This window comes from Siphateles boraxobius, unplaced genomic scaffold, assembly GCF_051911475.1.
Source record: "Siphateles boraxobius isolate OS27281-9 unplaced genomic scaffold, OSU_SipBor_1 22, whole genome shotgun sequence".
Lineage (NCBI taxonomy): Eukaryota > Metazoa > Chordata > Actinopteri > Cypriniformes > Leuciscidae > Siphateles > Siphateles boraxobius.
This window is the reverse complement of record NW_027508833.1, coordinates 27,604,505-27,625,612: the sequence shown is the minus strand read 5'-3', so window position 1 is coordinate 27,625,612 and position 21,108 is coordinate 27,604,505. Positions and strand designations below refer to the sequence as shown.

General features: G+C 45.5%; 1 protein-coding gene across 1 annotated transcript; it reads right to left on the bottom strand.

Annotated features, from left to right (window-relative positions):
• Positions 1-156: 156 nt before the first annotated feature.
• Positions 157-20,673, bottom strand: malb (mal, T cell differentiation protein (MAL blood group) b). Its single transcript, XM_077239420.1, has 4 exons — positions 20,315-20,673; positions 2,601-2,768; positions 1,927-2,070; positions 157-622 (listed from the first exon to the last, which is right to left on the bottom strand). The coding sequence occupies exons 1-4, from the start codon at positions 20,402-20,404 to the stop codon at positions 548-550; spliced, it is 477 nt and encodes a 158-aa protein (XP_077095535.1). The 5' UTR covers positions 20,405-20,673; the 3' UTR covers positions 157-547.
• Positions 20,674-21,108: the final 435 nt, after the last annotated feature.

Genomic DNA, 21,108 nt, shown 5'->3' with positions numbered 1-21,108 from the left:
CGCAAATTACACTTTACAAAATGCATTCAACATCAGAAAATATTGAGGCCGTGTGACTGAAATAATTTGCCTGTATCAAAATGCATAATTTATATAGTCATATTTACAGGCCAAACATTATCAGCCTCAGGAATTAAATACACAGGGAATTGTCTAGTTCATATTCTTTTATTAAAATATAATGTTGTTCATAGTATGTAGTAGCTAAATATAAAAACATTGATTCATCTGTTACAAAGATACAAGTATAAAAAAAAACCATGTTGTTTTTTCATCTGCATCTACACAGGGAGTCATCATACTAGTACAGATACCATTTTAAAAAGTTTCCCTTCTCTCAAATATAAGAAAGCATCATCATTACTGAAGCAATAAGGTCAGAATAATCTATGAAAAGAGCAAGTGGGATTATTACATCATGATTGCTGTGGTTTTTCAGTTGAGGGCACTCAGGACTGACCCCTGAGATTCATCTCTCAGCCCCCAGTAGTTTTACAATGTTTTTCAATTTATGTCAAAATTATTTCCTTTTGATCAGATTCTTTGATTAGAAGGATTTCCACCGCATGGCAGAAAGGATGCAGTGGATGAAGTAAAGCAATGTGGCAATATAAGAGAACACCTGAAGGAGAGAAAGGGCAAAAATTCAGTCAAACATTTGAACTTTAAACGGATTTAAAAATCATTTTAAAAATGGACATTAATTTTTGGATTTGCTAAAGATCACCTTTAACAGTATTTATAAATTATTAGTATTCTCTCATCCTCTCCTCCGTTACCTGCAACCTTCCCTTGTGGGTCAAAATGCTGAAGCTGAAAACCCGAAGCCCGAATTTTTTGTCCATAAAGTTCATATCACTTAATTTGGATATCTGTTCTATTTTTTATGTAATTTTTTGGAGATTTTTATACGTTTTATTTACCTATAAATTACTAGATTTTATCAATAATATAATTTAAACACATTCTTCACATTATTACAACTTAAATACAAAATGCAATTATTTGCGGTATTTACTATGCAAAATAACTTGAGTTATAACAACTCAAAAAGTCTCACACTGGGTGTCTGCTGAAAAAAATATTATTTCCTGACTCTTGCCACTAGATGGCCTTATAGCTCTATATAGAACACATAAACTGTTCCCCCCTAAAAGTCAATTTGCTTCAGTTGTTTCTTCAGTATGCATTCATGTATATATTTAGACATTATTAAATAATTTTTTAGCAATAGGTTTTAGCATTTTTAGTTTTAATTTTGATTATTAAGCATTTTGTTTTTTTTTTCATCCTGAAGTGTCAGACTTTGTAATAATTCAAGTTAGTAAGGTGGACAGCAGGAAAAAACAAGAAGTAAAACCTTGAAGAATTTTTATTTAAAAATGCATTTATTTTGCATTTGGGTGGGGGGAGTGTTGTTCTGCATTGTAAATGTGTTCAAATTTAACCACTTAATATCTGTGTGCAGTCTGCATTGTGACTGATTGATTTTTATTTCAAAACAACGTGTGTGTGTGTGTGTGTGTGTGTGTGTGTGTGTGTGTGTGTGTGTGTGTGTGTGTGTGTGTGTGTGTGTGTGTGTGTGTGTGTGTGTGTGTGTGTGTGTTGACCCACGAGTGAAGGATTTGTTACCATTTTTTTTAAAACCACATAAACTCCTCAAATTTAGGCAAAAAAAGTGTGTATTCCAAGTTCAGTAGCGACAAAAGTCCCAAGGTCTTAGCCCTTCCAATAAACACTCAATTTTTAAAAATGAAAATAAAATGAGTTTTGGGTCAAAATGATCCGAGGAGAGGATGAAGATTAACTTTACGTGAGCGTTAGACGTTAATCTAAATATAAAAATGGGGGAAATGAGCATAATTTTTTTTTTTTAACTATTCAACGTCAACATATAAAAACAAAGTGTGTGTATTTTGTGCTTACCACAGCTGCAATGTCGATTTGATAGTACTTAAAGGGATATAATGAAATTTGTTGTGTTAACAATCTCATGCCGATGGTCACATAAGCCAGGATCACTGAGGCACTCAGATAGAACATAACAGCAATAAGGTGATAAATAAAGTCCTGCACACAGAAGACATAATCAAAGCCAGTTCGTTTATATATATATTTGGGGGGGGGGGTATTGCGAAACTGAAAGTTTCAGTTTCAGTGTTTCGGTTTAAATAAAAAGTCTACTATTAATACAATTATACAAGAAAACAAACACTATACCACTTTTGGTTTCGTTTTTTTTACATTTTCATTTTAGTGCATCACTAGAATGTGCATCACTCATGAATTACAATTTTTTAAAAAAAACAATTTTTTTTACAGTTTGTGCCAAATGAATGTAACAACTTCTAAATTAACTGGTTTCAAGTGAAAAATGTCAGTTCATCTGAAGATCAACCTGACAAATTACATTAATGCAAGTAATTTTTGTGGGTTACATAAAGTAGAAATAGATCCTTGAAATTATTGCAGATTACCATGTATGTATATGCACATTTTAAAGGCCCCCCTCTGGACACCACATTAAAAGTGTCCTAGAGGCCCAAATGACACACATACACACACCTACAAACTCGCTCTATAATCTGTTCTCTGCTCACCGCTGTAGCCCAGGCGCTGCTGTTTTTGTGCCCTCCACATGCGAAGATGATGAACCAGAGGAAGGTCATCACAAAGCAGAAGACTGATACAAACATCACCCATCCCTGAGGGTTTTCCTCAGTCACATGTGTGGACGCCACCAGGATCCATACTAACCCTCCAAACACCTGAAGGACAAACACAAACACACATGCAAATTCAGTATAGTAATTTGCGCATGCCCATAGAGTAACCAACCTGACTAGACCTTTCGATTTAGATAATTAGCCAGTTAACACACTTATTCTTATTAACACATGTTTATGATAAACTCACTCCACATAACTTGTCTGTACACAACATAAAGTCTGTAAAAGACTGTCTCTAGTCTCACATAGGCTGACTTGTTGCCTCGCTGCCAGACAATGACTTTGCAGCCAGCGTTTGCGCACGGAAGTACCTCACAAAACTGATTTCGGAGAGACTTCTAAAGCAGCCTAATGGTTTAATGATAAACAGCAAATTAGAGCGAGCTTTATGACTACAATAATACTTTCTCACTAGAAATTACATAAGTGGAAAACGTTGATCATTAATTTACATTTACACACAAAATGATTTTTGCAGCAACATTAAGACGCCATCTTTATTTTTCTAGCTCAACTGTCACAGAATGGAAAGCACAGGATTGTGGGATATCAAAGGCAGCGAAGGATAGATCTATGCTGCCTTCAAAAATCGATCAAAATGAAGGTATCTCAGGAGACAGGAAGTGAAACGTCTCGGTTATGTAAGTAACCCTCGTTCGCTGAGTAGGGAACGGAGACGTTACGTCGGATGACGACGAATGGGGTTTCGCTTAGAAAGCCTATCGACTTGAATATACAAAACGAGCCAATGCCAAAGAAATGCCATGGGTCTGCGGAATTTGCATAGCGTATCTCCGCCTTACCTCGTGGGTATAGAAGGAGGATGCCGGCAACATGCAGATATGTTTCTTCGCTGAGGAGCCGAGACTGAACTCAGGCGATCCCCGCGGTACAGCGGAAAGTGGCAGGAAGACGTAACATGGGCTTAGAGAATACACCAAGAGGACACCACACTCCGCGTGGAGTAGGCAGTCACACCAAGGGGGCACGGTCAACCTTGCTGCTGGTATGCCAAGCAATGGTGTCCACTATCTAATGAGACAACCTTTGCTTGGAGAGAGCCTTTCCCTTCCGCTTCCCACCATAACAGACAAAGAGCTGGTCTGAGGTCCTGAACACCACGTTCTGTCTACATAGGCGCGTAGAGCATGTACTGGACAGAGCAGTGCCAAGGCTGGGTCTGCCTCCTGCAGGGGCAGCGCTTGCAGGTTCACCACCTGGTCCTGGAAGGGAGTGGTAGGAACCTTGGGCACATATCCAAGCCGGGGTCTCAGGATCACGTGAGAGCAAGCCGGCCCGAATCCCAGGCACGGTTCGTCAATGGAGAATGCGTGCAGGTCCCCTACCCTCTTGATGGAGGCCAAAGCAACCAGAAGCGCTGTCTTCATTGACAGGAACTTAAGCTCCACTGATTGTAAAGGCTCAAAGGGAGCACTCTGCAGGGCTGTTAGAACCACTGAGAGGTCCCAAGAGGGAACGAGAGGAGGGCGAGGAGGATTCAGTCTCCTCGCTCCTCTCAGGAACCTGACGATAAGGTCGTGCTTACCAACAGACTTACCTTCTACCGTATCATGGTGTGCGGCAATGGCGGCAACGTATACTTTGAGGGTGGAGGGAGACAGCCTTCGCTCCAACCCTTCTTGAAGGAAGGAAAGCACGACACTGATCGAACATCTCCGGGGGTCTTCTCGGTGAGAAGAGCACGGGTTGACGAAGAGGTTCCACTTCAACACATAGGCATGTCTCGCGGACGATGCTCTAGCCGAAGTGATGGTAGCCACCACCGCTGGTGGTAGGGTACTCAAACCTACCTCGTCCCATCCAGGAGCCACACGTGGAGGTTCCAAAGATCGGGACGAGGGTGCTATAGGGTCCTTCCTCAGAGGAATTGGCCAAGGAGGTGCTATCGGGAGGAGTACAAGTTCGGAGAACCAGGTCCAGGCGGGCCAGTGTGGCGCGACCAGAATGACCTGCTCCTCGCCGTTCCTGATCTTGCACAGGTCTGTGCAAGATGGCTCACTGAGGGAAAACGCATACTTGCGGGGCCCCACGGCCAGCTGTGCACCAGTGCGTACGTGCCGAGCGTGCCCTCGGACAGAGAGCAAATCAGAACGCAATGGGTCGAGTCGTGGGAGGCAAACAGATCTACCTGTGTGTCCCCGAACTGGTTCCAAACCAGCTGAACCGACTGGGGAGGGAGTTACCATCCAACGTTGCGGCTACGGACGCCCTATGCCCCAGGAGCCTCTGAAAAAACTTCAGTGGAACCGCACTCTTGCGCTTGATTGTCTCAGGCAAGTCAGCAGTGGCTGAGTGGAGAAGGAGACCAAGTCAATACCGAGAAAAGAGATCCTCTGCAAGGGGCAAAGTTTACTCTTTTCCCAGACGAGCTACGTGCCGGAGCACGGGGTCCCTGTGTTCGCAAACCTGGTCTCGAGAGTGAGCTAGGATAGCCAGTCGCCGAGATAGGTCAGGATGCGAACCCCGTGTTCCCATGGAGGAACAAGGGCTGCCTCGACAACTTTTGTGAAGGCGCGAGGAGACAGGGCTAGCCCAAATGGGAGAACAGCGTACTGATACGGTCAAAGTCGAAGGAGAAGGGAGACATAAAAGTAGGTCCTTAGGCCGATCGCTGCAAACCAATCCCGTGGATGACCGGCCCGGACGTGGACGGCATAGCGGCCCGGTGTGAGGGCACGGTCATAACTGCACCCTAACAGAGGCGGCCAGGGAAGGATCAGCGTTCCGCGGGGGCCTGCTCTGCCAGGGGTCTGGCAAAAGAGAGGGATGAGAGCGCCTTCGGTGGTGGGCAGACTGAGGGATCTGAGTGGACAGCGGGGCCGTCAGGCCAGAATAAGACTGAGTCTGCTCATGGGCGGTTGAGAACTGTTGGGCAAAGCACTCAACCGCACCGCCGAAGAGGCCGACCTGGGATATGGGGGTGTCGAGCAGACGGGTCCGCCCGACATCCTGCACATTGGATAGGTTCAGCCACATAATGGTGGGCATCACCTGACTCAGGGAGCGTACGGGTCAGTCCCTGGGTCAGTCCCGCCCTCGTGCATGTCCGTGAGCATCTGGGTCTGGTAGACCAGCAGAATGGCCATGGCATTCGGTGAGGCAGCTGCCTGTCCTGTGGTGCTATAGAATTTCATCACAACTTGTGTAGACGAAAAACGACAGGCTTCGGACGGGTGCTTAGGATCGCGACGAGAAGAAGCACTCTGAGGACACAGTAGCATCGCAAAAGAGCGTTCAACCGGGGGACCCCAGTGTACCCATAGGCAGCGGCCCCGTTGAGGGGAGGAAGGGCGGAGGAGATCAACGAGGGATCGCTGGTGACAGGTGTCAGCGGCCGCACCCAAAAACCAATCGTCCAGCAGCGAGCGCTCAGACAGGATGGAAGGTTCCACCCTAGTCTGGTGCTCGCAGCGGCCCGGGAAAGCATGGCCGTCATCTCAGGATCTGACTCGACAAATGCCATATGCACACACGAAAGTGGCAGCACTGTCGAATCTTCACTTCCTGAAGATTCTTGCCCGCCCTGTGATGCTGCGATGGACAACAGATCCGATTCTGGAACGTCAAAGGAAACCCGCGGGGGGTTCGAAGACGGGCCCGCGGGCGTCCCGTGATCGCTCACGGGTTGCGTCAATGAAGACGGGGGCTTAGGGCACGGACGGATAGTAGGCGCCTTTGTTCCACACCATCACCCTCAGGTCACCCTGGCCACCAGCCAAAGTAGCACCTCACGTGGAGAGTGTTAGATCGGGGTGTGGATGAGGGGACTCTCTCTCTAATGAGATCATTGAGTCTCAACCGTAATGACGCGATGGTCATGTTCCCGCGGGGAGAACGTGAGTCATCCACAAACGCTGTTCTAGCGTGATCAAGCCCAAGCACGCAGAGCAGAGAATGTGCCCATGAAAATTGGAAATGAGTCGACCGCAACCAGAAATGCACGGGCAAGCCGTCTTTAAAAAGACGAAGAAAAGACGAGAAAAAACTCTGCGATGTTGAAGCGAGCAGGGAGAAACACACTCACTGGCAGATCACTGCACAGATCAGCAGGCAATGTGAACTCGTTGCAGATAGCCGTCACAACAACACCGGAGAGAGTGGCTCGTCTCGTAGAGCAAAGTCAGAAATGGCTGTGGAGTGAAGAGATATTGTTGGCTCCGAAGCGAAAACATATCTGCATGTTGCCGGCGTCCTACTTTTTTACCCACGAGGTAAGGCGAAGATACACTATGCAAAATCCGCAGACCCATGGCATTTCTTTGCCATTGGCTCGTTTTTTATACTCGAAGTCGATAGGCTTTCTGAGCGAAACCCCATTCGTCGTCATCCGACGTAACTCGGAGTGACAGCGAAAGGGAACTAACATTGCATTCAGACGTGCCTTGATGCCTCACGACCTTGGAATGTGTCCTCTGAAGGCAGCATTTACCAGTTTTTGGGCGCAGCCATAGTCAGTGGAGGTGACGTCTGAGGCAGAGGGTGTGTCTCCATCAGCTCCCTAGCTTCCTAGGTCGTGAATCAGTATATTGTGTACACAAATTCAGGCACTGGTAATGACAGTAAGGACGCTGGGTGACTACACATTGGGATAGTGATGACTCATTTTCACGTAGGCTACAGACGACACCATCAAAATTATCCCAATTTTCACAGATCCGCCAAAAAAAACTAAAAAACCTATATTCTGCTGAGTGTGCGTGTGCATGACATCAGGTCATCATCTTCAGAGATTCGTGTTTTTGTTGTTTACACAGAGACCGTTTTCAAAAATTTGCACTTTTACAGTCTATGGGGCTGTTTACATAACACCGTTTTCAACTAAAAACGGAAAACTTTTTATGGGTTTTGGCTGTTAGTTTACAAAACAACGGCGTTTTAGGTGCCTGAAAACGCAAACTTTTGAAAACGGGTTTCAAAGTGCAAGTTTTTGAAAAGGGACTCCGTGTAAACAACAATAACTCAAATCTCAGAAAACGATGATGTCATGCACATGCATATTACGTGTTCACTCTATAGTGTTTCATCGCCATTTAATGGCCTGGCAGCAGAATACAGCATTTTTAGTCGTTTTCGCAGATCTGTGTGAATGGGGGTTTTGTTTTCAGGCACACAAAACTGTCGTGTAAACGAACGGCCAAAACTCATAAAAAGTTTTACGTTTTTCGTTGAAAACCGTGTCGTGTAAACAGCCCCTCAATGTTATTTGAAGTACATTATGATAAATACTTTGCTTGTTACATAGATGTGCAACATTTCAGCCGTAAATATAATTAAATAATATTTTTCATTTTAAAAAAATGTATCACTTATCATTATGTGTTAGTTGGCTCACTTGATTTATGTTTCACACTTCAGACACTGCATTGTGCACTTTTAAGGGAGAGAATGGCTGCAGCCGAAATCACATACTAGGCAAAAACAGTTTGTGAAAAAAGAAGTAGGCTATGTATGTCCAAATTGTATGTATCTCCGGGCAAAAAGTACCCGGATGACCATTGAGAGATGTGCATTCGATGGACACCTTACAATACCATAAGGCCACAGGAGAAGCTTGTGAATGGCAGTGAAGCGACGTAACTGATGTTGGTAGGTCACATGATAATGACAAGATGGCGAATTCAGTACGTCCAGATTACATTCATTTTACACACATTCACACTAGCGCACTTTTTTTTAGCGGTAGGCTACCTACTAATTCAAAAAAAGTTCCTACTCAAGAGAGTATCTATTTCGGACTCAGCCAACGTTTCTAAGGATTTTGATATTGAGACTAGCCTGGCTAACGTCAGACCCAGTCTCATTGAGACGGGGGCCTGGGAACCACATGTTAATATTCTCGTATTTGAATCGTGGTTTACGAATGCCCAGAGCCGTTTATTGGGTGCTACGTCTATCAAATGCGCCTGTACGTAGCTCATAGCCAATCGTTTCAATTATACCAGATGACATATGTAGAGCGACAGAAATTAGACGAGGAAGACGACGATGGGTCAGATATTTATTTGTACACGATGGCGTTCAGCGACTATTGACTATAGGCTGCATCGAAAGGTAACTTTGCGTCTGCTGCCATGTTGGATCCATAGGTATAAACAACTGCTTTGGTGTGTTGCATAGACGTCGTCATCGTCTTGCTGCTCCCTCCCAGTTCTGTGAATGGTCCCCTCGCTGAGACGAAAATCTGGTCCATGGAATCCAGGCTGCCATAGCAGCGTGAATAAAATCGTGCTGCGCGCAAGGCAGCATGGGGGTGCCCAGGCTAGATTGAGACGGCGCTTGACATGGCTGACTCTCTGATCAGTGCCTTGACAACAGAATTAGGGAGCTTATTGAGACTGGGGGTTATGCGCAACAAATTTATGTATTCTGCAGCCTAAAACAGGTTGCATCGCTCATGGTTCAGCTCGTTTGTATGTCCATCGCATATGCAGATTGACTCACTAATATTTACTATTTTATTAGATGTTTTAAATCAAATAAAATGCCAACAACAAAAATAACTAGCTTGGGTATAGCTGATTAGCTAGCCTGCTATTAAAGTCCATATCACCGTCTGTTTGTATTGCTGTTAACATTTTCTCAGACATTCAATCTGATGCAATGAGACGTTGAGACCTGTTTTCAGAGGTGGACAAAGTAAGGTACACAACTTCCTTACTTGAGTGAAAGTACAGATAGCCTACTACTGGTCAAATATTACTCTGTTAAAAGTGAAAGTTGTAAAGACCAATTTTTACTTAAGTAAAAGTATAGAAGTACTCATTTTTAAAAGTAATTAAGTATCAAAAGTAAGAAGTAATGCATTATTTTATTATTGTTGTATTGTTGTATGTAATACTTAGGCTACAGCATTATGCCTCAGACTGCCTACCCTCATATCTACATCAAATGTATTTCTAGAACACAGTTTCAGTAGTGGGATTGAATTTGAGATTGAATAAGTGCACTCAATAAGGTCCACAAGGGTTTCGGACACCTGGCTGTTCCCTCAAATAGTGCCCTATTTAAATTTTTTGGCTTTTAGTACGAATATGTTAGCCTTACTGTTATCTATAAGCTAGTGTGCTCCAAAACAATGACAAAATGCACATTTAGAAGACTAAACCCAACATTAAAAATGAAAATCGGGTTGACGTCAGAAACCAACATCAGTCGGGTTCTGACGTGAACCCGACATTCATTTCCAACCAAAATCCAAGCCCCTGCCCCTTTTGTCTCAAAATGTATTGTGCCCTTTTCTGATAATTGTAAATAATAATAATTATTATTATAAATATTATAATATATAACACACTTACACACCCTTGCCACTAACAATAATAATACAAACAAATATTATATTAAAAAAAAATTGGCGGATAAGTGGTAGGTCGAGTTTCCTTTGCAGCGCCTCATACGCAGTTAACGGTTCTGGTCATAGATATCATACAGAGACTAGATGCCCTTTTGGCCGCTGTGGCGCAAAAAATGCGGCCGCCATCTTAAACCGGTCATACTCCTATTTGCGTTCCATAGCAGCAGTAGATGCCAGAGCACTGTGCAGCATATTTCTGCTCAAATCGGCGGACCATCACTCGGGGATTATTTTTCACAAGTAAGATTTAACATTTAACATTACTCTACTATTGGTTGTATTTAGTGAACAAAATATTCAATGTGTCCTGTATTGTAGCTACATGTATGACCTTTGCAGCAAAAAAAACCCACGTGAAAATCAGTTTGGTATTCAGTGAAGTATGATTAATTAAATGCGCTGGCAGCTCATTGCACCTGCCAAACATATTACACTGAGCGGAGCGGGTGACCGGTTTAAGATGGCGGCCCCCCGGCTCGTCCGCGCCAATAGGCAGTAGCGGTCGATAGGGCGTCTATCTATATGATGTCTATGGTTCTGGTACCCACTACCAGAGAATGTCTAATATGGGGAGAAGTTTCACTGGCAGTAAACTTCCGGGTTCTGAACTGGTTGCAGTTCCACTCTGGCTCCATATGAGGGCGCTCACAGGACGAGTGCAGAATGAATGGAGGTCTATGGAGCTATACCCCTAAAAATCCACTTTTCTCAGGATATAATTTTTTGTCTAGTAATTTGAATGTTGTTTTCGAAAGGAGATGCAAAGAAATTACAGATTACTGGGTGTTAGATTTTTTAGAGTCACTTATTTGCTTTAAAAAGTCTTTTGAAATGGCAATGACGTCATATACATTGTACGGCCAGAGATACTGCTTTACGGCAATCCTTCAGTCACTTTGGTGCTTTAGCGATCTGCACTTTCTTTTCTCTCGAGACATCAACAATACCGCTGACACAGGTAAATACACGTGCTATAAGGGTTTTTGTTTTGTTGTTTTAAAAGACCACGCCAAAATTGCTTCGGATGCCACGATGCCATCAAGCGGTATCTCTGGACGTAATCAGTCCTTCACTGACCAATCAAAGTCCATTAGCGGAATGCTAGCGTGTTATGGGCAACCACAACTCAACCTGTAAGAAATCGAAAGGACATAAGTACTTGTTCATTCAACTTAGGACCTATAATCCATGTTGAACTTGCAAAATCTACATTCAAATCTGAGATTTCTCAACGGCAATCGGGTGAAAGAGACTAGCCGTCTAGCCCCATAGACTCCCATTCATTTTGCACTCGGAAAATCGCCCCCCAGTGGAACTCTGGTGGAACTAAAACCAAAATTTGGTACAATAGTGCTTAATAGGGAGTGGCCAGTTCCCTTTCGAGAGGTCTCTCCTATTGCGTAAGTAGCTTACGCTGTGGGAAAACTCATTTTCTCGAGAATATTGAAGTCTTTATGTAAAACGCATTGCAGCTGCACAGCAGACAGCAATGAGCGAAGGAGCTCGGTCATTGGCTGTGCTGCGGCAACTTGCTCGAACCAATGACGGGGCGACTCTGAATGCGCGACCAATTAGCGCGCCTCGCGCCCGCGTGCGTCAGAGCCCGCCAAGATGGGCGTGGCCAAGAGCTATATATTGGGCGCCCCGTCATGAGAGTTCTTTAGATTTAATCTCCTTCAGCGAACACCTTCTTCGCTGAATCCTCCGGATTATTGAAAGCCTTCGCCGCCGTGGAAAAGCATACCAGCGGGATTGCTACGAGGACGTCGGCATCTTCAGCCGCCTTCGAACGCCATCCTACTGAGCCATCCGGCGCGCTACACGCTACACGCAAGTATTTACATCTGTTCGCCCCGCGACATTTGTAAAAGAGCAAATTTCTGAGGCGTTGTTTCAAATGCCTTCCTGGGTGTCGTGCAGAGACCTTCTTCCGGAAGGGGATCGTCACATCATCTGCGCTCGCTGTCTGGGCCGGGACCACGCAGAAGCTGCTTTGACCAAGGGTGGATGCCCCGAATGTGACGACCTGGGTCTCTCCGCACTGCGGGCTCGCTTTCGCCGCAAGCGAGCCCATCGCCGACACCCCTCTGTTTGAGCCGCGTGTTAATAAAAAGCGCCGCTCACAGAGGCTCCTGAACCTGAGCTCAGTGACGTCACGCCGAGCCAGTCTCCGCGTGCTTCACCGCCGCTCTTGTCTTCCCCACCGCCGGTTCAGTTCACTCAGCCGGACCCACACCCCTCTAGCAGAGCGGTGGGCCTTGTGACTTTCGGCGCGTCCGAGGACGACGGGGGAGTAGATGACTCTTTTTCCATCGACGCTGCATCTGACGACTGGCCGGGCTCCACTTTCGACCCCGCCCCGTCGACGCTAACTAGCACGAGTGGGGGATCCTCTCTGGATCCAGAGATTGTCCGCATCCTCTCGAAGGCCGTGGAGGACCTCGGGCTCGATTGGTCTTCTCCCGAAGAACCAACCCGAAGCCGACTGGACGAGTGGTTTCTGCAGGGGCGCCAGCAGGCCCCTCGGCAAAGGCCTTCTCCTTTCTTCCCGGAAGTTCACGACGAACTCACCAAATCATGGAAAGCTCCCCACTCTGCGCGTCTGAAGCCTTCTTTTTTTCGTCGCTCTCCTCTCTGGACGGCGCGAAGGAAAGAGGCTACGAGGGAACGCCGCCCCTCGAGGAGGCCGTGGCCAATCATCTCTGCCCGCCCTCCACCACCGGATGGAAAGCCAAGGCTTCCCACCCCTCGAAGCCCTGCCGCACCACTTCGGCTCTCACTGGTCGCGCCTACGCCGCCGCCGGCCAAGCTGCGTCAGCGCTTCACTCAATGGCGGTACTTCAAGTGTTCCAAGCCAAGCTTCTCCGCTCCCTGGACGAGTCTGGCCCCGAACCCGGAGCCTTCAAGGACCTACGCAGCGCGACTGACATAGCCCTGCGAGCCACGAAGGCCACCACCCAGTCTATTGGCTGCGCCATGGCTAATTTGACTGTTTTCGAGCGCCATTTGTGGCTGACTCTGACGGAGATGAAGGACGCGGATAAGGCCCCGTTTCTCGACTGGCCTATCTCCACCAGAGGGCTGTTTGGACCGGCAGTTAAAGGTTTCGCCGAACGCTTCACTGAGGCCCAGAACGCTTCACAAGCTATGCGCCATTTCCTGCCTAAACGCTCCAGCTCATCGCAGAGCAGACAGAGGCCGCCACAGCCGCAGCGGGCTAGATCAGCCCCCACCGCCTCTCAGCCCGCGCCTCAGACTGACGCTCGCGCTCCCACAACCGCAAGCCGCCTCCTGAGCGACGGGGTCCTCGGCCCAAGATTGTGCTGAACCCTGAGCCTCGAAAGCCTTCCTAGCCACAGGAATGAGAAGAGAGAGTGCGTGTCTCGCAAAAGCCGGACCACTCTCTCTGCAAAATCTCAAACATTACCCAGTCCCCGTACAGGCGGCTGGAAATGTCTATACAGCAGTCAATGGGCCAGTCACAGAGCTCGCTCACCTGCAAACAAATGCCGTTTTTACGGCGACACACAGAAAACACAAAAAGAGTCTTTTTCTGCCTGTGTCACTAAGGGTTCACATGTCCACAAAGTGTGCATTCCCAGATACTGTCAAAACAGTGCCAAATTCATTCCCAGCTCAGGCTGCACGCCCCATGAATGTAGATCACGTGCCTACGGTCATGTACGCACCACTACACACAAGCACTGTTCACACAGTTATGAATTCATCCCCAGTACAAGCGGGAAACATTATAAAAGTGACGCGTGTGCCTACCACTGTCTATGCACCCCCACTTATAAACACTGTCCCTACAGTGTCAAACACAACCCCAGCTCAGGCTGCGAGTCTTACAGACATAGTGCGTGCTGTTGTAATCACACACGCGCCCATTCACTCAGCTGCTCAGCGCGCGCCCGCGCCTCTGAGAGCTACGAGCTCAGGCGATTCGCTGGCCGAGTCCCTACGTCACAGCGGCCCGCCCCTAGCATGTATTCAGCCCATATCTGTACACGCAGCGGCATGGGAAAACATTCCCATTCATACTCGCTCCAGTTCACTCGCAGACCACCACGTTTTACGACTGTGGTCGAAACGAAAGTGAGAAAGGAGTGTTTGCATGTTCTACGCACCGAGGTGCGCAAATTAATAGAAAAGGCCGCTGTAGAAACTGTTTCCCCCTCTATGAGCGGGGCAGGTTTTTACAGCCGCTATATTCTCGTCCCGAAAAAGAATGGCGGTCTCCGCCCCATCCTAGATCTCAGACACCTGAACAAAGCACTAATGATTCGCTCGTTCAGAATGTTGACAACCAAACATATCCTCGCGCAAGTACGCCCAGGAGATTGGTTTCTCTCAGTGGATCTGAAAGATGCTTACTTTCACATTCCAATAGTGCCTCATCACAGGCCTTTTCTGAGATTCGCTTTCGAGGGACAGTCTTACCAGTACACAGTACTTCCGTTCTGCCTGTCCCTGGCTCCCCGTACATTCACGAAATGTATGGATGCAGCACTCTCCCCCCTGAGACGAAGGGGAGTGCGAATACTGAATTATCTCGACGATTGGCTGGTCCTAGCACAATCAGAGAGTCAGTTAATAACACACAGATCTTGGATTATCAGCCATCTAGAATGCCTGGGTCTAAGAATCAATTTTGCAAAAAGTATACTATCTCCCAGCCAGAAGATTTCTTTCCTGGGAATAGTTCTAGACTCGATGCAAATGACAGCTCGTCTCTCATCAGAGCGCGCGCTCACCATCCGGCGCCTTGCAACATCATTCAGGGCGGGCGCGCGCACCCCCGTCAAGCGGTTTCAGAGGATGCTGGGTCTCATGGCCTCAGCATCGGCCGTACTCCAGCTAGGATTGTTGCATATGCGTCCTCTCCAACGCTGGCTCAAGAGCCGCGTCCCTGCTCACGCGTGGCGTTCGGGCCACCTTTTAATCAGAGCGAACCACGGCTGTATAAAAGCCCTGACGCACTGGAAAGCCGCCGACTGGTACCAGTCAGGCGTGAGTCTGGGTGTGAACACAAGGAGAAAGATGATCACAACAGATGCCTCCAAAATTGGTTGGGGGGCCCTTTACGAGGGCAGGCCTGTCTCCGGCTTTTGGTCAAACCCGGAGAAGCGCCTACACATAAACTGTCTGGAGATGAAAGCGGTCGCTTTGGCTCTCAGAGCCCTGCTTCCACATCTAAAAAACGAACACGTCCTGGTCCGAACGGACAACATGACGGTAGTGTCGTACATAAATCGCCAGGGTGGACTCAGGTCGAGCTCCATGCATTCAATGGCCAGGAGACTCATCTTATGGTCCCAGCACAACTTGCGCTCGCTGAGAGCAGCGCATGTGCCAGGCGCGCTGAACCAAGGGGCAGACATGCTATCCAGAGACAAGATTCTCCCAGGAGAATGGGCTCTCAACCCGCTGACGATTCAGTGGTTATGGAAAATCTTTGGCGAGGCCGACCTCTTGGCCCCTCTGCATGGCCCCTCAACGGGTTCCCAGGAACCTCACGAGTGGAGCGCTAAAAACCATCGCTGAGGCGCGGGTGCCCTCCACGAGACTCTTATATGCCCAGAAATGGAAAGTGTTCAGTGACTGGTGTAACGCCGAGGGCCTGAACCCTGAAACATGCGAGATTACGAACATACTCGTTTTTCTACAAGGGCTTCTGGAGGCGGGCCGCTCCCCCTCCACGCTCAAAGTATATGTGGCGGCCATCACAGCGTCACACGACCCTGTGATGGAACGTCCATTGGGGAGAAACGACCTAATTATTCGTTTCCTAAGGGGCGCTAGGAGGATGAACCCTTCACGCCCCCCCTCAGTGCCGATCTGGGACCTAGCTACTGTCCTAGACGCCCTTAAAGGGCCCCCGTTCGAACCACTCCGAACCGTGCACCTTGAGCAGCTCTCGCTCAAAACTGCGCTCTTGCTGGCACTCGCCTCGGTCAAGAGAGTGGGCGATCTGCACGCGCTTTCGGCAAGCGCTGACTGCTTGGAATTCGGACCTAACGACTGCAGGGTCGTCCTTAGGCCAAAACATGGGTATATTCCTAAAGTGCTCACCACTCCCTTCAGAGCACAGGTTATCTCCCTAACTGCGCTATCGTCTCCAGTAGACGAACATGACGCTAACCTACTCTGCCCCGTTAGGGCTCTCAGAGTGTATTTGGAGCTTTCTGCCCCATTCAGACAGACAGAACAACTGTTTGTATGCTTTGGCGGCTGTACGAAGGGTTCCGCCTTTTCAAAGCAGAGAATCTCTCACTGGATAGTTGAGGCTATAACTCTGGCTTATGAAGCCAGGGGACTTCAATGCCCCTGGGGAGTCAAAGCACACTCCACCAGGAGTGTGGCTTCTTCCTGGGCGTGGTCGAGCGGGATACCGATCGAGGATATTTGTGCGGCGGCAGGCTGGGCCTCACCGTCCACATTTATCAGGTTTTACAACCTACAGGTCCCGACATGGCATTCCAATGTACTATCAGCATGATGCTAGTAGAACTATGAGTTCGTATCTAGATTATGTATGTGCTTGTGTCACACTGAGCGCCTTCTGGCTGCTCTTTACTTTTTTCCCACATATAAAGCTCGCCTCTGCCGGCTAGTTGGATGATAACTTTGCCTTTTAGCTCAGGCACCTGCCTCTGGCTATCATAAGGCGAAGTTCAGCACGCACAGCGTTTTGCATGGTGTTCCCATAGCGTAAGCTACTTACGCAATAGAAGAGACCTCTCGAAAGGGAACGACTCGGTTACTAACGTAACCTTGGTTCCCTGAGAGGAGGGAACGAGTATTGCGTAAGCTGTCGTGCTTGTGCTTGGTTAGTTCGCTTCAGTCGTTTTAACCTAAAGAACTCTCATGACGGGTGCCCAATATATAGCTCTTGGCCACGCCCATCTTGGCGGGCTCTGACGAGCGCGGGCGCGAGCGCGAGGCACGCTCATTGTTCGCGCATTCAGAGTCGCCACGTCATTGGTTCGAGCAAGTTGCCGCAGCACAGCCAATGACCGAGCTCCTTCGCTCATTGCTGTCTGCTGTGCAGCTGCAATGCGTTTTACATAAAGACTTCAATATTCTCGAGAAAAGGAGTTTTCCCATAGCGTAAGCTACTTACGCAATACTCGTTCCCTCCTCTCAGGGAACCGAGGTTACGTTAGTAACCGAGTCGGCTTTCCTTAGACGGCTTTGCCACTACGCAGCAGTTCACGCGAGTCTCTTCAAACGAGCAGCAGGTAACATTTAAGCTAATACGGAAAATTACATTTATCCTACCATCACCATGCTACTCTAAATGTTTCTGCATTATGCGAGTTATTTTTACAATAAATAACTCGATTTCAGACGCATTCTGAGTGACAATGTCATTCGTTTTTATCCAAGGAATAAAAGTGCAAGGGGAAATACATCTAACAGTTAGTTAAATTAAATCTTAAGTCCATGTCCAACTCTAAATTGTAAGGAACTTATATATTTGATTTCATAGCCTAACACTTTACAATAAGGTTCATTTGTTTTGTTACTGTAGGCTATGTCTTAGTTAACACTACAACTGTTAATTGTTTATTCATGTTGTCACAGTCAGTGCATTAACTAATGATAACAAATACAACCTTTGATTTTAATGTTTTAGTAAATGCTGAAATTAATATTAACTAAGATTAATAAATGCTGTAGAAGTGCAGTTCATTTAGCTAATTTTAATAATGAAACCTTTTGTAAAGTGTGATTCATGATAGCTAACACTGTCTTTCATACATATAATACATACATTAAATTTACAACATCAACAAAACTAAAAATAAATTTTCCATAATTACCTTCTTGATTTTCACTGTTTTGTTTGGTAAAGTAAATAATATTTAGTAATATTATCATAATTTCCCTATTTTCATTTGATGTGCTATGCTTTCTAATAATTGTATCAACATATTTTATTAGAATGCCAAGGAAAGAAAGAATAGGGGGGGGGAAAAAATCAAGAAGTAATATTTTTTTTATTTATTTAGTGCCCTTTTTGGTCCCTCCGCCCCGGCCCCTGAGGAGGTCTGTGCATGCCACTGTCTAATAGGGCTGCACGATTAATCGTTAAAAGATCGCAATCTCGATTAAACACCCCATGCGATCTTAATCCTGCATTTCTACGATTCTGCCAATGAAATTAAACGAAATAACGCGCTATGGGTGGAATGGATCGCACTTAGGTTCTGCAGTTCGGCACGCATGTGATTCGCGGGTTAACTGCTAAATATAACCATCAAAGAGTGAAAGTTTATCATTTGGACGTGTACCGCTTGCCAATTTACACATTCAAACCATTTTAATCACAGAAGAAAAGACGAAAACCGGGACTCGCGCGTTATCTGTGCGCAAAGCCCCCAGCCACACACACTCGAAGCGCAGAGAGAGAGAGAGAGAGAGAGAGAGAGAGAGAGAGAGAGAGAGAGAGAGAGAGAGAGAGAGAGAGAGGCGCGTGTCAGACAGCGCTCGAATACAGAATTGATTCCTCTTTCGCGTTTCCTTGCCCTTGAACGGACACATAAACACAAAATTGACAAAATACCTGTCTAAATGGACGTCTCAACAACTATTCTCTCGCTTATGTCATAAGTGAACAGTTGAGAAAGAAATGGATGTTTGTCATTTTTTTTTCCAGTCTGTGCAGTCGGTCTTAAAGTGACAGCACACACTTAATATATATACATACACTGTTTTCTGTGTTATTGATATGAATAAAACAACAAAATACAGCTTTAACAAAGATGAAACTATATTTAATTTATACAGTGAACAAATAGTGTTATTTTACATTTAGGCTTAGGCTAATTTCTGTACCTGAATACTTGGCCTACTGTTAGACTTTGTAAACTTTGTTATTTAGTATTCATCTCTGCTTGTAATTTGTGTATTTGTTCTTATTTTATTAATGACTGTTCACTTGTTTTAATTAATGAGTGAACTTTATCAGTTAGGCTATTAGATTTTAATGTAGCTATCGAAAAACTTAAAGTGGGCTTTAAGTAATAAATGAAAAGCAAAGTTATATTATAAAACAAAGAAATAGACAAATACAATTTTTTGTTACTCCTGCACTTTTTTTATACTGAATGTCCTGTGTTTTTTGTTCTTGTTTTTTTTTTTTTTTGTACTTGAGTGCAGTAAATTTTGGTTGAAAAAATTAGAATCGTGTAAGAAAATCGTGATCTCAATTCCCATGGAGAAAAATCGTGATTCACATTTTAGGATGAATCGTGCAGCCCTACTGTCTAAAACTATGTAAATGGCCAACTGTAACAGAGTAAAAATTCCAAACAAAGAACAAAAGATAAAAAAGCAAGCAAACTCACCGTCTCTGTTTTCTCTGTCTCTTGCACAAATCCTCCAAACAGACAGACTCATCTCGGCTTTAATTTGAGCTACTGAATCTGATACATAATCTAAACTCACATTCATGCCCCTCATAGCTTCGACTGAGCTCAGAGTCAGACAAGAACCAAAACCACAAAACAAACTCCCCTTTATTAAACACCATTCGTTGATCCATCGTTACAGGTTAATTCAGGTGTATGGGTTCCGTAAGTGTAGCCTATTGTGTGTCCCTCATTTACCTCGGTGTCAAATGCGGTTGTTGTGGAGGTGCTGGGCTGAGACCTCATGTCACCAGAAACCCGCAGTCAATTACAGTTTGTAGTAAAATATATATAAAAATAAAAACATTATTAGAGAAATAGAATTGAATAAAATTCTAATAATTAAAATGTGATAATCGTAAAAAAAAATGTAACTTCCCTTCTCCAACCGTTCCATTCTCCTATTTAATATAAATAAAACTAAATGAAGTGAGACCATAGGCTACTTTAGAAAGATATACAGCCTAACATATCAAAGTTTACCTAGAACTGTAGCCTAAATAGCCTATAGAAATATTTACCCCACAAACGGAAGCTCTAAAAATATGTAGGCCTATTTCTATTTTAATTGAAATTTTTACTCGTTTCATTTCCATTACCTTCAAATGTTAAAATAGAAAAAATTGCTTCATTAAAAATAAACATAAAATATAGGCAAAATATAAAAATAAATAGCTAACACAATGACCGAAATATTCTAAAAGATTATTTTAATATTTACCCATATTCATCTGATATGCTATTTTACAATAACTGGATAAAAAATAGCATTAAATGTTCCGTTCACCCACCAGTTCGGGCAGGTAGAGGATGTCCGGTGCTGTGGTGCAGATCCGGAGTCCGCTAGGCAGGCTCGACATCTGCTGCGTGACGGCTGCCATCCTCCAGAGGAATGAATGGAGTAACGGAGCCACGGGCGCTTCTTTTCAATGTCCACTGGAGACCTGAAAAACCTGCTCTGTGTGAACACACCCTACGTGAGGAGAGGCTGTGATGTTGTTGAGGGACGCGGGAATCGTGTATGTGGGTGCTGTTTGGCAACGGGTTGAGTAATAGCCTACTGCACAGGCCAATCAGCTCAGGTGTTCGCAAATACACAGACATACTCGACTGTGGAAGGGAAGTTGTGAATAAAGTCAAAAACAGAGTCAAAACTAGTTAACAATGTGGCAAAGTTATTGCTGTGTAAAACAGTTATAATGACAGATAAGGACAAGGATTGTCCTCTTTCTTCAAGGGCATATAGTTTTCAACTATGTGACATCATAACTTTAAATAAACATGTATAAAAATAGGGTGAGGTCCAGCATTAATCAGTAGGCCTGGGTGGAACACGATTCTTGATGCCCTTACGGAATTTGGGCTAGCTACTTCTTTTGACTATGTAGATTCGTGATTTTCTAAAACATCCAGGTTGTAAAGTGTTTAAACAAAACACTTTATTTAAAAATCACTGGACAATTATAAGAAGAAACGACAAGACATGTCAGTGTTCATCCAAACACCATTGCAACGGCTCACAAAGTCACCCTGAAAATCCATGATGCTAATGAGATGATCTACACACCTAAGAAGATGTGGACCA

What these genes read in the sequence shown, in the direction of transcription:
- malb (XM_077239420.1), bottom strand. Translation starts at nt 20,404, where the DNA reads ATGGCAGCCGTCACGCAGCAGATGTCGAGCCTGCCTAGCGGACTCCGG. An exon ending in GCAGCGCCTGGGCTACAGCG is followed by an intron (nt 2,071 to 2,600) that starts GTGAGCAGAGAA and finishes TTCTGTGTGCAG; the next exon opens with GACTTTATTTATCACCTTAT. An exon ending in AAATCGACATTGCAGCTGTG is followed by an intron (nt 623 to 1,926) that starts GTAAGCACAAAA and finishes TCTCTCCTTCAG; the next exon opens with GTGTTCTCTTATATTGCCAC.